The sequence below is a fragment of the Leuciscus leuciscus genome, assembly GCF_965113295.1.
Source record: "Leuciscus leuciscus genome assembly, chromosome: 17".
Classification (NCBI taxonomy): Eukaryota; Metazoa; Chordata; class Actinopteri; order Cypriniformes; family Leuciscidae; genus Leuciscus; species Leuciscus leuciscus.
Window position 1 is genome coordinate 29438929 of NC_138741.1, and position 13763 is coordinate 29452691.

At 38.9% G+C, this 13763-nt stretch overlaps 1 protein-coding gene across 1 annotated transcript in view; it reads right to left on the bottom strand.

Moving 5' to 3' along the window:
• The window catches only part of cdc5l (CDC5 cell division cycle 5-like (S. pombe)), a 33059-nt gene that overhangs the window by 10049 nt on the left and 9247 nt on the right, over window positions 1-13763 (bottom strand). The window contains exons 8-12 of the mRNA XM_082143464.1: window positions 9188-9376; window positions 8954-9102; window positions 6181-6343; window positions 5897-6061; window positions 5686-5766 (exon numbers count right to left, since the gene is read on the bottom strand). Of these exons, the coding sequence (XP_081999590.1) occupies window positions 5686-5766; window positions 5897-6061; window positions 6181-6343; window positions 8954-9102; window positions 9188-9376 (747 nt within the window). The remainder of the gene's footprint in view (window positions 1-5685; window positions 5767-5896; window positions 6062-6180; window positions 6344-8953; window positions 9103-9187; window positions 9377-13763) is intronic.

Here is a 13763-nt window from a genome sequence, read left to right on the forward strand (position 1 = left end):
ATGCGGAGGCGCGCGCTGTCACAATGACGTCATTTTGCCGCGCGCGCGCCTCCGCATCCGAAGATGCACGACTTTGAGCCGAATCTGCCCGAGCAGACGGATATTAGTTTTTTATTACCTTCGCGCTCATGCGGACGCGTCGAGTATAAACAAGGTTTTACAGCTCAGCCACTTGTTTTTTCATATTTTTTTGCAAGTGGTAGATCTTGGTTTACATTTGGACTTTGGATGTGATCTTAGGCTTGAAAAGGTTGGTGACCACTGCATAACGCAAACCCAGTCAAACGTTTGACTGCAGTATCTTCTATTCTATGCGCCTTATAATCCGGTGCGCCCTATATATGAAAACAGTTCTAAAATAGGCCATTCATTGAAGGTGCGCCTTATAATCCGGTGCGCCTTATAGTGCGGAAAATACGGTATTTTATTTTATTTCAGTTATTTTATTACAATAAAATAATCCTGTCTGCCTCGCTGTCTGCTGTGAGTTTGTCTGCTTCGGTGCTGTAAGCTCCGTATTAGCCTCGTATTTCCTTGTTTTGAACCATCATTTACTACAATTTCTAGTTGTTTATACTACTACTAAATACAGCTTACCCAACATCGCTGGCTTCCGTTACTACTAACACAACACGCTGGTAATTCGCTAGCCTGTTAGCGCGCCACCCGTGCGCTCAGCTATTTTTATTTATTTATTTTCTCTCGCGCCTTGAGTTCATAAAAGCTCAGGTGAGTAAGAATCACTCAACAAACACGGTGAGTAATGTCTTGTCCTGTTATTATCATGCGTCGCGTCTGAATGCGTTGTTGTTTTTGGAGCTCTATCGATTTGATTTATAATTCTTGATTTTTCTCTTTAAACTCGCTTACAACGAAGATTTTCTACTTTTCCTCACTGAGAAGCACTACTGCTCAAACCTCATTGTTACAACGCGGACTGTTGAGCAGACGCGTCTCAAGCCTATTAGTGATCCAACGCTGCATACTCTTAAAGGTACGTCCGTGGATCACGGCTGAACGCGTCTTCTCCACACTCACTTATAAACAAACTTTTTTTTTTTTTTTTTTTTCTCGCCTATCGTGCGTCTACTCTACACCCCTACCACTAAAAAAAAAACTAAAAAACCTCATAGTTACAACGCGGACTGTTGAGCAGACGCGTCAAGCCTATTAGTGATCCAACGCTGCATACTCTTAAAGGTTACGTCCGTGGATCACGGCTGAACGCGTCTTCTCCACACTTACTTACAAACAAACAAACTTATAATATAAATTAGTATTAATATTGATAGCATCACTGGTAGCTTTGTTGCTAACTCACTGTCCATCTGTTAAAATGGCGAATATATCAGATGTAAGTAGTCTACCGTTTGGTGCAGGTGAGGACACATTTGAGCTGCACGCACTGCAGTCTGAGCTGGAAGCTGTTGAGAAACAGATCCACAACCTTTTATTGAGACAGGCCGAGCTGAGAGACCGGTGTTTGGCTCTTGAAACATCACGTGCCGATGCACACAAATCAGTGTTTAACGTTACTAACCCGCTGACTCCGACCGCGTCTACTCCGTGCGTTCCTCAGCATCGGTCGCAATCAGCCATGGTCTCGTTCACTCCGGCTCCAACACGCCACCACGAAGCCTGGGTGGTTCCGCAGCGGAAGACGCGAGTCAGGTTTAGACCAAGACTTTCTCCGACCCTCCCGGTTTTCGAGTTATCCACACAAAACCGCTTCTCCCCTCTACGCGAAACAGAACACGATGCTGTGATCATCGGCGATTCCATCGTTCGGCACGTACACGCTACGTTAGGTAAAAGTAAGGTGCAAAGTCACTGCTTTCCTGGTGCTCATGTTTCTGAAATCGCTGCTCGCGTTCCCGAGATCCTGAACGGTGACGAGCGCGTCGGAACTGTGGTCCTGCACGCGGGAGTGAACGACATCAGGCTGCGCCAGACGGAGATTCTGAAGAAAGACTTCAGGAATCTATTCGATACGGTACGCAGCACATCGCCTGAAACAACGATCATTGTGTCAGGACCGCTTCCCACGTACCGACTAGGGCATGAAAAGTTCAGCAGATTATTTGCGCTAAATGAATGGTTAATGTCATGGTGCAATGAGCAGAAACTGCTCTTTGTAAATAATTGGAATCTGTTTTGGGAGCGTCCTAGGCTTTTCCGTGCTGATGGCTTACACCCAAGCAGATTCGGAGCGGCTCTTCTGTCAGATAACATCTCCAAAATGTTAAATACCCTTTGACTAGTAACCAAAAGTCCAAATCATAGTCTCTGCTGCACCAATTCAACTGATATAAATACTAGTGTAGAACATTGCATAGAAACCGTGTCTATTCCTCGTTTAGTGAGATCAAATAATAAATCTAATGCAGGATCTAGGAAAAATCTAATTGTTATTAAAACAGAAAATGTTGCTGTTAGTAAACAAAAACTATTTCTAAAGCTAGGTCTTCTAAACATTAGATCACTCACACCTAAGGCAGTTATTGTAAATGAAATAGTCACAGATAATAGCTTCGATGTACTTTGCCTTACTGAAACCTGGCTTAAACCAAATGATTATTTCGGTATTAATGAGTCTACTCCTCCTGGATACTGTTATAAGCATGAGCCCCGTTTGATTGGTCGTGGCGGAGGTGTTGCAACCATTTATAGAGATATTCTAAATGTTACTCAGAAAACGGGTTATAAGTTTATTTCATTTGAAGTACTTGTACTAAATGTTACGCTCTTAGATGTTAGAAAAACATCACTATTATCTCTAGCCTTGGCTACCGTATATAGACCGCCAGGGCCTTACGCTGATTTCCTAAAAGAGTTTGCAGATTTTCTCTCAGACCTATTAGTCAATGTCGATAAAGCATTAATTGTTGGAGATTTTAACATACACGTAGATAATCCAAATGATGCGTTAGGAGCTGCGTTTACAGATTTATTAAATTCATTTGGGGTCAAGCAAAACGTCATCGGACCAACACATCGTCTTAATCATACACTCGATTTAATTATATCACATGGAACCGATCCAACCGATATAGATATCATTCCACAAAGTGATGAAGTCACTGATCACTACATGGTAACTTGCATATTACGTACTGCTGTAATATGTCATGCAGCGCCGCGTTATCGACCAGGCAGAACAATCCTTCCATCCACCATAGATAATTTCTCAAATTGCTTATCTAATTTGTCTCAGCTGCCGCCTGAACCCAAACAAACAGATGAACTAGAAGAACTAACTAGCACTATGAGCACCATTCTCTCTAGAACATTGGATGTGGTTGCACCTATTAAATTAAAAAAGGTCAGAGAGAAAAATAAAGCACCATGGTATAACAATACTACGCATGTTTTAAAGAGAGAAACCCGTATTTTAGAGCATAAATGGAAACAAACTAATTTAGAGGTCTTTAGAATCGCGTGGAAAGACAGTATGTCACGTTATAAAAAGGCCCTAAAAGCGGCCAGGGCTGAGCACCTCCACAAACTAATAGAAAACAACCAAAATAATCCAAGGTTTTTATTTAACACCGTGGCTAAACTAACAAATAAACAGACGTCACCCGAACAAAATATCCCGTTACAGTTCAGTAGTAATGATTTCATGAACTTCTTCACTGAGAAAATAGAAAGCATCAGAACCACAATTGTAAACGTTCAATCTTCAATCGCGCCTTATAATTCAGCTTCAATTATCACCCCGCAAGAACAATTACAGTGCTTTACAACTATAGAACAAAAAGAGTTAAATAAACTTATCACTTCATCTAAAACAACAACATGTTTATTAGATCCTATACCAACTAAACTACTGAAAGAAGTGTTACCTGTAGTGGAAGAGCCTCTCCTCAATATTATTAACTCGTCTTTATCTCTAGGTCATGTTCCAAGAACATTTAAACTGGCAGTTATAAAACCTCTCATTAAGAAACCACAATTAGATCATAATAATCTAGCAAATTATAGACCCATTTCAAATCTTCCATTTATGTCTAAAATATTAGAAAAAGTGGTGTCCGCTCAACTGGGCTCTTTCTTGCAACAAAATTATATCTATGAAAAGTTTCAGTCTGGATTCAGACCGCATCATAGCACTGAAACTGCGCTTGTTAAAATCACAAATGATTTACTTTTAGCTTCTGACCAAGGCTGTATCTCAATACTAGTTTTACTTGATCTTAGTGCTGCGTTCGATACTATAGATCACACAATACTCTTAGATCGACTACAAAATTATACTGGTGTTCAAGGACAAGCACTAAGCTGGTTCAAATCATACCTATCTGACCGCTACCATTTTGTCTATTTAAATGGAGAAAAATCGATCATAACTCCAGTAAACTATGGAGTGCCGCAGGGATCTGTGTTAGGCCCTCTGTTATTTTCAATATATATGATGCCACTTGGAAATATTATAAGGAAACATGGAATTAGTTTCCATTGTTATGCCGATGACACTCAAATATATATTTCATCAAGGCTGGATGAAAACGCTAAATTTTCCAAATTGACAGAGTGTGTTAAAGATATAAAAGATTGGATGACGCGTAATTTTCTTTTATTAAATCCAGACAAGACAGAGGTAATACTTATCGGTTCAAAAAACCGCCCACAAAACCTCGCACAATACAACTTTAACATCATAGGACGTCCTGTTACTTTATCCGCTACAGTAAAAGACCTGGGTGTTATACTCGATTGCAACCTGTCTTTTGAAAATCATATTTCATATGTTACAAAAACAGCCTTTTTCCACCTTAGAAACATTGCTAAGCTACGTAATATGCTATCAGTTTCTGATGCAGAAAAGTTAGTTCATGCATTCATGACCTCGAGACTGGATTACTGTAATGCCTTATTAGCTGGTTGTCCTGCATCCTCAATAAACAAGCTACAGTTAGTCCAAAATGCCGCCGCTAGAGTTCTTACGAGATCAAGAAAATATGATCATATAACACCGATTTTATCATCACTGCATTGGTTACCTATAAAGTTCCGTATTAATTACAAGGTATTGCTACTGACTTATAAAGCCCTAAACGGCTTAGCTCCTGTCTATTTAACGGATCTTCTGTCGCCCTACAATCCATCGCGCTCTTTAAGATCACTAAATTCAAGGCTTTTGGTCATACCTAGGATATTCAGAACCACCAAAGGAGGGAGAGCATTTTCACATTTGGCTCCAAAACTCTGGAATAGTCTTCCTGATACTGTTCGTTGCTCAGACTCGCTCTCCCAGTTTAAAACTAGATTAAAGTCGCATCTCTTCAGCCAGGCATTCATATAATCCCACAGTTCAAACTACAATCCGGCCTCTAGCTCATAAATGCCAGAGGAGAACTGGCCCCCGACTGAGCCTGGGTTCTCCCAAGGTTTTTTTTTCTCCATTAGGTCACCTGATGGAGTTTTAGGACACCATTAGGTCACTTGATGGAGTTTTTCGGTTCCTTGCCACTGTTGCCTTTGGCTTGCTCAGTTGGGGATATTTTGGGGATATTTAATTTTATCAATCAATAAATTCCTCTTGAAACAAACTTTGTTGTATTATTTAAATTTAATACTGTGAAGCTGCTTTGATACAATCTGTATTGTGAAAAGCGCTATACAAATAAACTTGACTTGACAATAACCCTGTTGGGACAGATCAGCAAGTATGGAAGTCCTCACCTCTGAAGGTCTTGGTAAATCTCTCTGAACTGCCGTGTGTCTCTGACGCAGCTCCTTCTCCCTCTCAGCATCTCTCACGGCCTATGGAAATGTCACGCAAGATAAATAACACCAAAAACAAACAAACACTAAATACAGCACCCTCTGGGTCTTGAGCGACCGCTTTATGAACATCAGTGTGTTTACAGATCACAGCGTTGAGTCAACGGACCTGTTTACGCAGTTCTATCTCGGCCGCATCCTCGACAAAACTCTCGTCCACCTCAGCTTCCTCCAGCTCTTTCTCAGCGTTTTCAGGAAGAACAATCTCAAAATCATTTTTGGGCACCGGCAGAGACATCAAGCCCAACTTGAGCTGCTCGCGGGACTCCCTTTGCTGGAACAAACAGAACAAATCTAACCACGATGCAAAAACACAATGCTGACACATCAGTACTTAAATCAAAACGGCATTAAATCCACTGAAGGACAATGATTTAAAATTATTTAACGCACCAAGTGTTTGGCAAATGACGGGTCACTGTAGTCCACACTCCCCTCCTCTGTGTTGATGTTGAGTTTGTCCCGCAGCGGAGTCCTGCCCGGGGTCACACCCACCGAGGGTTTAGGAGTCATTCCACCTTGAGGGGTCATGCCCTCGGCTCCGTGACTGGGGGTTCTGGGAAACCATATTCATAAAGGCATTATTCACACAGCTCATTAACCTGAAATTTAGCATCTACTTTAAAATTATGATATATTCAATGCAGATAATAGATAATATCTGGTTTAAAATACAATAACTTTCAAAAGTATGAGGTTGGTAAGAATTTGTTTTCAAAAGAATTCTCTTCAGTTCACCAAGGCTGCATTTATTTCAATGAAAATATAGTAAAAACTGTGATATTGTGAAATCGATTTTATGTCTATTCATTTTTTTTTATATATTTTACATTTTAATTTATTCCTGTAATGCAAAGCAGAATTCAGCATCCATACTCCAGTCTTCAGTGTCACATTTTCTGCTCAAGAGACATTTCTGATTATTATCAATGTTGAAGACAGTAGCTGCTTTTTTTTGTGTGCTTTTTTGGAAACTGATAAATTGTTTGAGGATATTTGGAAAAGTTCAAAAGAACTTTTCAAATTTAAAATAGAAATCTTTTGTAACATTATCAATGTCTTTACTGTTAATTTAATGCATCCTTGCTGAATGGAAGTATTAATTTTATAAAAATAAAAAATAAATACATACAAATCTTACTGACCTCAAACTTTTAAATGATCTTATAACTCCAGCACTAAAATCTATACTAATGCGCCCAACCATAACTTACTGTGTAGAATATTGGTTTAATCTTTACTATTAAATATTTAATAATAATTTTGACTGTCTTGTTGCTGTTGGTGGCATTTAATTTAAGCAATAAGCTACTCAAGGACGTGCGATACAGTGATTTTATTTGCATCAACAACCCAGAACCATAAGACCAAATCACTTGTAAACCACTCTCTTAAGTGGCTGAGGGTGTGTTCACACTACCAGTGACTTTGTCGCTGGATGTCACCAGCGGCTGGCGGTGAGGTCACTACTGAGTGTTCCCACTACTGGTTGCCAAGCAACGTTTGTGAATGATATTCACGGATGTTACTCCATGATGTAGAAAACAAATCAAATTTCTTACCGCTACAAACAAACGTTTCGGAAGGAAAAAGCTAAATATTAATGGAATCCATACATAAAATGCTTCATTTTAAAGATGAATGGAAAACAGTGAGTGCTCTTTGCCATCGTGGCTATTTATCTGCAGCAAAGGCGCAAGCGCCGGTCTATCTGGGTTCACAAAACCATTCAGGCTTATAATCAGCATGGCGAGTAACCCCACATGTACACAGTTACATATATTATAGGAAAGTTGCTGAGCACTTAAATCTTGCCTCGACACTCCACTACAGTATGTCGTGACATCATGTGCGCTCTAGGGTTGTACGATATTGACAAAAAATTATATCTTGATATTTTTCTGGGATTTTATCGATAACGATTATTAGACGATATTTTGCTGAGTGTGTTTGTGTTGGTCGTTTGGCAGGTTTAGGACTGTCGTGGACAGCCGACTCCTAAAGTTTTTGACGTTCTTCATACTCTGTGTGGTGATCAGTTCACAGCAGTGACATTATTTTTTCCAATATGTTTCAATAGATTTTTACCTTATATGGGCATTTTAACCTTTATAAAGCCATTTTTTAAACCTAATTATATGCATGCATCATCTTTTGTGTCAATTTCACAAATTTAACCAAACTCAATTATAAAAATAAGACAATAGTTTTGTTACCAATCAAATTAAATCAGTATCAAAATTCATCTTTGCAATATTGAATACTGATATTTAAAATTATTTAAAACAAGAAAAGATACTTTAAAATGTGAAATTGAAACCGCCAGTAGGTGGCAGCAAGTCACTGTCAATGAGCGAATCATAGAGATTCAACCGATTCAATCAAACGGCTGATTCATTCAAGGAAAGAAGCATTTGACTTTATCTATCCTAGTCAACTGATTTGTTCAAAAAGCGGATTCACTCAGTAAGGAAACTGAGGCCATGTGATATGTGGCTTTGTTTTCAACTATTTTCATTGGTGAAAGAGCAAAAACAGGCAATATGGTGTCTCTTGTTTAAAATTTTTATAAAATCAATAACATTTGTTATGCTGATATTTGGAGAAAAACTGCACTCTTGTGAAATTTATTACGAAATGATAAATAAAAGCAGTAAAAGCATGCACTCTAAATGCACACCCGCACTAGTCTAATCTACAAGACTGCATCACGTAAAATATGCATGCACTCTCTGGGTGTGTGTGAGGGATAGGCTATACTCGATAATGTCAAATTGCATATCCCTAAAACAACAATTACGATATTATAGCAGACGATATATATCGCACAGCCCAGAGCGCTCCACTGACTTCACTCCTATTGGTTGTTGCTTCTGAAAGTCACTCTTCATATGCATTAAGTGAAACATATCTCAACTTTATTACGTTGCTGGACACGCCTACATCCTGTCGCCAACGGTCACAGTCGCTAGTCTCCGGAAATCGCCAGCTCTCCATTCAAATAAATGGGATGGTGTCATTTTGTCGCTGCCAGTGTGAACGCAGCTTTACTGTTTTAATATGGCATTTAATTTAAGACGTTTTACAAAACTCAATTACTACGATTATGAATATGCTAACCTACATTTTCCATTTAAAAGTAGACATTTTCATGCATGATGGGTACCTGAAGGGTGTAGACAGCACGGTGTTGGGCGTCTGGACCACCTGTCTCTGTGGAGTGACACCAGAGAAGTCGCTCTCATGGAGGGGAGTATTCAGCCCTCCTTTAAGAGGGGTGTCCACGTTCGTAAGTGCCATCAAGTTCTGGGCTTCCTGTGGGGGTAAAAGAACTGAGCAGTGAGACTCAGGGCAGAACATTAAACAACCAGTTTGAAAAGTGTGTGAAACTGCACCAGACCTGCAGGATCTTGTCCTGTGCCGCTGGAGTTTTGGGTGTGCGCAGGGCCATGGAGTTATTGGTCACATTGTATTCAGACAGGAGGGCGCTGGAGGCCGAGTTGGTGATCCCAGACTCCTCTGCGGTCTGACGGGCGATTTCGCTGGCCTGACCCAGTTTGACAACCTCCTCCAGTTCGGCATCAGAGATCTAAAATCAAAACAAATCCGTCAAATGTAGTTATTCAACATAAACTGTCTGCAAATCTATTATAAAACACATTGAGTGGCTAACGTGTTGTGATTAGTGTTATTTTAGTATTATTTATATACTATTATAATATTTTATATTTTAATTTTACATTTTTTGTTTTCATTTTTTGTTTAGATTTTATTTATTTGTTTATGTTATTTTGTATAATTATATTCGTTATATTCGATAATTTTGATCTAACGCAGGTAGTTAAGGGCCCAACAAGAATAACCCATAATACTGGAACTCAGATTGATTTAATATTCAGCAACAAACCAGAAAGAATCACAAAATCCTTTAACATGATCACAGGCCTATCGGACCACAATCTAGTTCTGGTGGCAAGAAAATTAACCAGCAAAAGATTTTGTGTTTCCACTGCTAAGGAGCAAGAATCAACCAGAATACCTAACAAAGAGCAGGACCGTTTCAAAAACACAATAAACAGGTTTAATTGGAGTAATTTGCTTGCAGGGAAAGACTTACATGACAGAAGTACTGTGCTCAAGTAAACTGCCATATTTCATTAAGGAGTTTACTCAGAAATTTAGAAATAGAAACTCCAAGAATAGTCTTCAATGGATTAAGGCTGAAATCCTGAAAGTGAAAGAACGTGACCTTGCAAAAAAAAAAAAAAGGCAAATAAATCAAAACTATGTCATGATAAACACCATTTTACAATGCTGAGGAACAAAGTAACATCTATAGCCGCGTTTCCACCGAAATTACCCGGAACAATTTGTCCCAGGAACTTTTTTTGCCCCAGACCGGTTGCTTTCTGCGTTTACACCGCGGTCTAAAGTACCGGGAAGGTAAACTGCGCGCAACTGCTCCTCCCAGTCTGCAACGGACAGTAATCAGTTTTGAGTGCCACATTTATAATAAGTATGGAGGAGATTCAAACTGTGCTGCAGTTATGTATTGGTTTACTAACGAGGTAATTAACAAAACAAAATAGACGAGCACTGATACTAAAGCGTGTTCAGAAAGCTCGTATGCGTATAAAATTAGACAACGTATGTTATCAGTTATTGTGAGATGCCTAGGACGAACGCGCAAAAATTTCCTCTTTCGCAAATACGCTTAAAAAAAAGCCTGAACCCCGTCTATCAATCATAAATAGTGACAGTCCTGTAAATAGTTGTTTGTTACTAACCTAACCTTGCAATAGATGACAATGTGTAAACATAATGACTTAATAATAAAAGCTGTGGCAGAAAAGAGACGAGCACTGATAAAGCGTGTTCAGTAAGCTCGTAATGCTAACGTTAGATATAACATTTGTATGTTATCAGCTATTGCGGACATTGACCGTGAGATGGCTGAGACGAACGCGCAGAAAGTTTCCTCTTCCACAAATACCCTTAATAAAGCCTGAAACTCGTCGCCAGTCCACCAGTTTATTTTTTATTAAATTCCATATTTGCAGACAGACAACTCTTACTGCATGAAGCCACGACACGAACCGTGTCGGTTAAAAATAAGGTTAAAAATAAAAATAAAATGCTGCGTGGAATCATCCAACCAAAATGCGGCGTGAACACAACCAATCAGCTTGTGCAGCGCACAAGTCCCACCCCTGAAAGTTCCTGAACTTTGAAAAAGTACTACCTCATGAGCAGGGACTATCGGAGGGGGAAATATTTACCCGGAACTTCATTTAGACCCTGGTTCCTGCGGTGTAAACACATCGAGTACCAGCCCAAAGTCCCTAGTTCCTGGGGAAAGTTCCTGCAGTGGAAACGCGGCTTTTGTTGAGAAAGTCAAGGGCTGACTTTTCTCTGAGCATAATAAGCAAAGCAGGGGGCAATTCGAAGTTGATTTGGGATCAATTAAAAAAACTGATGGGGCAGGAACACAAAGAAAGAAAACCTGTTGAACTTTTATTAGATGGAAAACGTATCTCTGATCCAGCTGTTGTTGCTACGGCATTTAACAACTATTTTGTTGACTCTGTTGCATCTATTGCACTGTGTTTTTCACAGATAGACAAGTATTTGTTCAGTTTTGTCATCAGAGCCCAGCCTTGTGTTTTCCAGTGCCTCTGAAAGAAATATAGAAGCCTTAATCAGGTCACTAAACACATCAAAAGCTAAAGATGTGTTTGGAATGGATACCACAATGCTGAAAGATTTAGGTTCATCATTAGTTATCCCCATCACAAAAATTATAAATCAGTCTATCTCCGAGGGGGAATTTCCAAATGCATGGAAGTCAGCCATTGTTTCCCCAATATTTAAATCTGGAGACAGACAAATCATTTCCAATTACAGACCCATTAGTATTTTGCCAGTAATGTCAAAGGTTCTGGAAAAGTGGGTATCTCAACAGATTAGAGATCACCTGAACAACACTGTCTTTTCCCTCCATCCACTACAATTTGGATTTAGGCCAAACCATTCTACAGAGACAGCTAACTGCTTTTTCATTGAAAACATTAAATCATTGCTTGACAAGAACAGCGTTGTTGGAGCCATCTTTTTAGATCTCAGGAAAGCTTTTGACACTGTTAATCATAAAATTTTACTCTCCAAACTTTCTCATCTCAACTTTTCGGATAATGCTCTTAAGTGGGTAGCATCTTATCTTTACCACCGATCACAAACCGTCCGTATTGGCAGCTATGAACCCCTTCACTTGTCCACTGGAGTGCCCCAAGGGTCAATCCTGGGCCCTCTTCTGTTCTGCATATATATTAATGACCTACCACGTGTGTGCCCAGAAGTAAATATTCAAATGTATGCAGACGACACAGTTCTATACATACATGGGCCATCAAAAACAGCAGTGGCAACTAAACTTACAAATGCTATGGTAAAGATCAGTGAATGGCTAAACCAGTGTAGCGGTAGCCTTCAGTTAAATGTCTCCAAGACAGTCGGTATGTTTTTTACTAAAACTACCAACTCCACAGCAAATCTGGACATTGTAATATCTGGTGAAAAACTTCAAATAGTTACAGAATTTAAGTATCTCGGTATTCTCATAGACTCCAAACTCAACTTTAATTCTCATATCACCAAAACTGTCAAGAAAGTAAAATTTAATCTATCCAATTTTCGATTTATCAGAAATTCAATGTCCACCCGAGCAGCCAAAATGTTTATGCATTCACTGATCTTTTCGCATATGACTTACTGCCTCACCAGCTGGTCCCAGGCCAACCACACCACTCTGAAACCAATACAGTCCCTATACAAACAAATACTTAAAGTTCTGGATAAGAAACCACGTCATTTTCATCACTGCAATATTCAGTCAAAATACAATTTATTAAGTTGGGAAAACCTTATTAAGTTCACAAATATCTGTTTAGCATATAAAATCCTTCATGGCCTGGCTCCTCCACCTCTTAGTGAGTTTCTGAGTTTAAGGTCCAACACCAGTCGCCTCACTAGAGGAACATCCAGAGGAGACTGTGTCAAACTGCGTTTAGTCAGTCAGCCTTCTCTATTAAAGCTTCAAAAGAATGGAACAACATTCCAACACCAATCAGAGAAATCAATAGTTATAATGTATTCCGCTCATCATTAAAACGTTGGCTCCTTAGCAATCAAACATGCCAGCACTGAACTTCTATCGCCGCTTTCTTGAGTCATCTTGCATGTTCTTCTTATCTAATTTCGATACTGCTGCATTTTAATGTTTACTCTCCCTTTTAAGCTTTGTATTTTAACTGACTAATGTTATTGACTGTGTCCTTTAATACTGATTCTAGTTGTTTCATGAACTGCTGCTTGTGCTCTTATGTCCTGTCGCCTCCAGCTGCATTCCCACTTAAGCTCTGTAGCACATGAACTCTTTGTTGCATGTTTGTTTTGGTGTCTTATTTCTGCTGCTGCAGCAAATGTAATGTTTATTGTATTTTGCCATGTGATAATCAACTTGTTTTACCTATTACCTATTTCCAGGGTGCCTACTGTACATCTGGCCTAGGACTACAGATGAAAACTAGCCTTTTGGCTAACTCTGGCATATTTTACAGTTGAGCTGTTATGTTAATATGCACTGTCCTTGCAAATAAATAAATAAACATTTTACATTTTTTGTTTTCATTTTTTGTTTAGATTTTATTTATTTATTATGTTATTTTGTAATTTATCAGGTTTTTTTTTATAATTCTGTTCATATTTATTTGGTTAACATGTTGCAATCAGTGTTATTTTAGTATTATTTACATTCTATTATAGTATTTATTCATATTTTGAATTAGCTTTTATTTTTATATTTTCAGTTTCTATTTCTATTTTTGTTCAAGTTGTGTGCTTTTGTATTTTTTTTCTATTTCTATTTATTAATTTTAGTAAAGTTTGTCTTTTGTTTCGTAACTTTTTTAACGCCATGA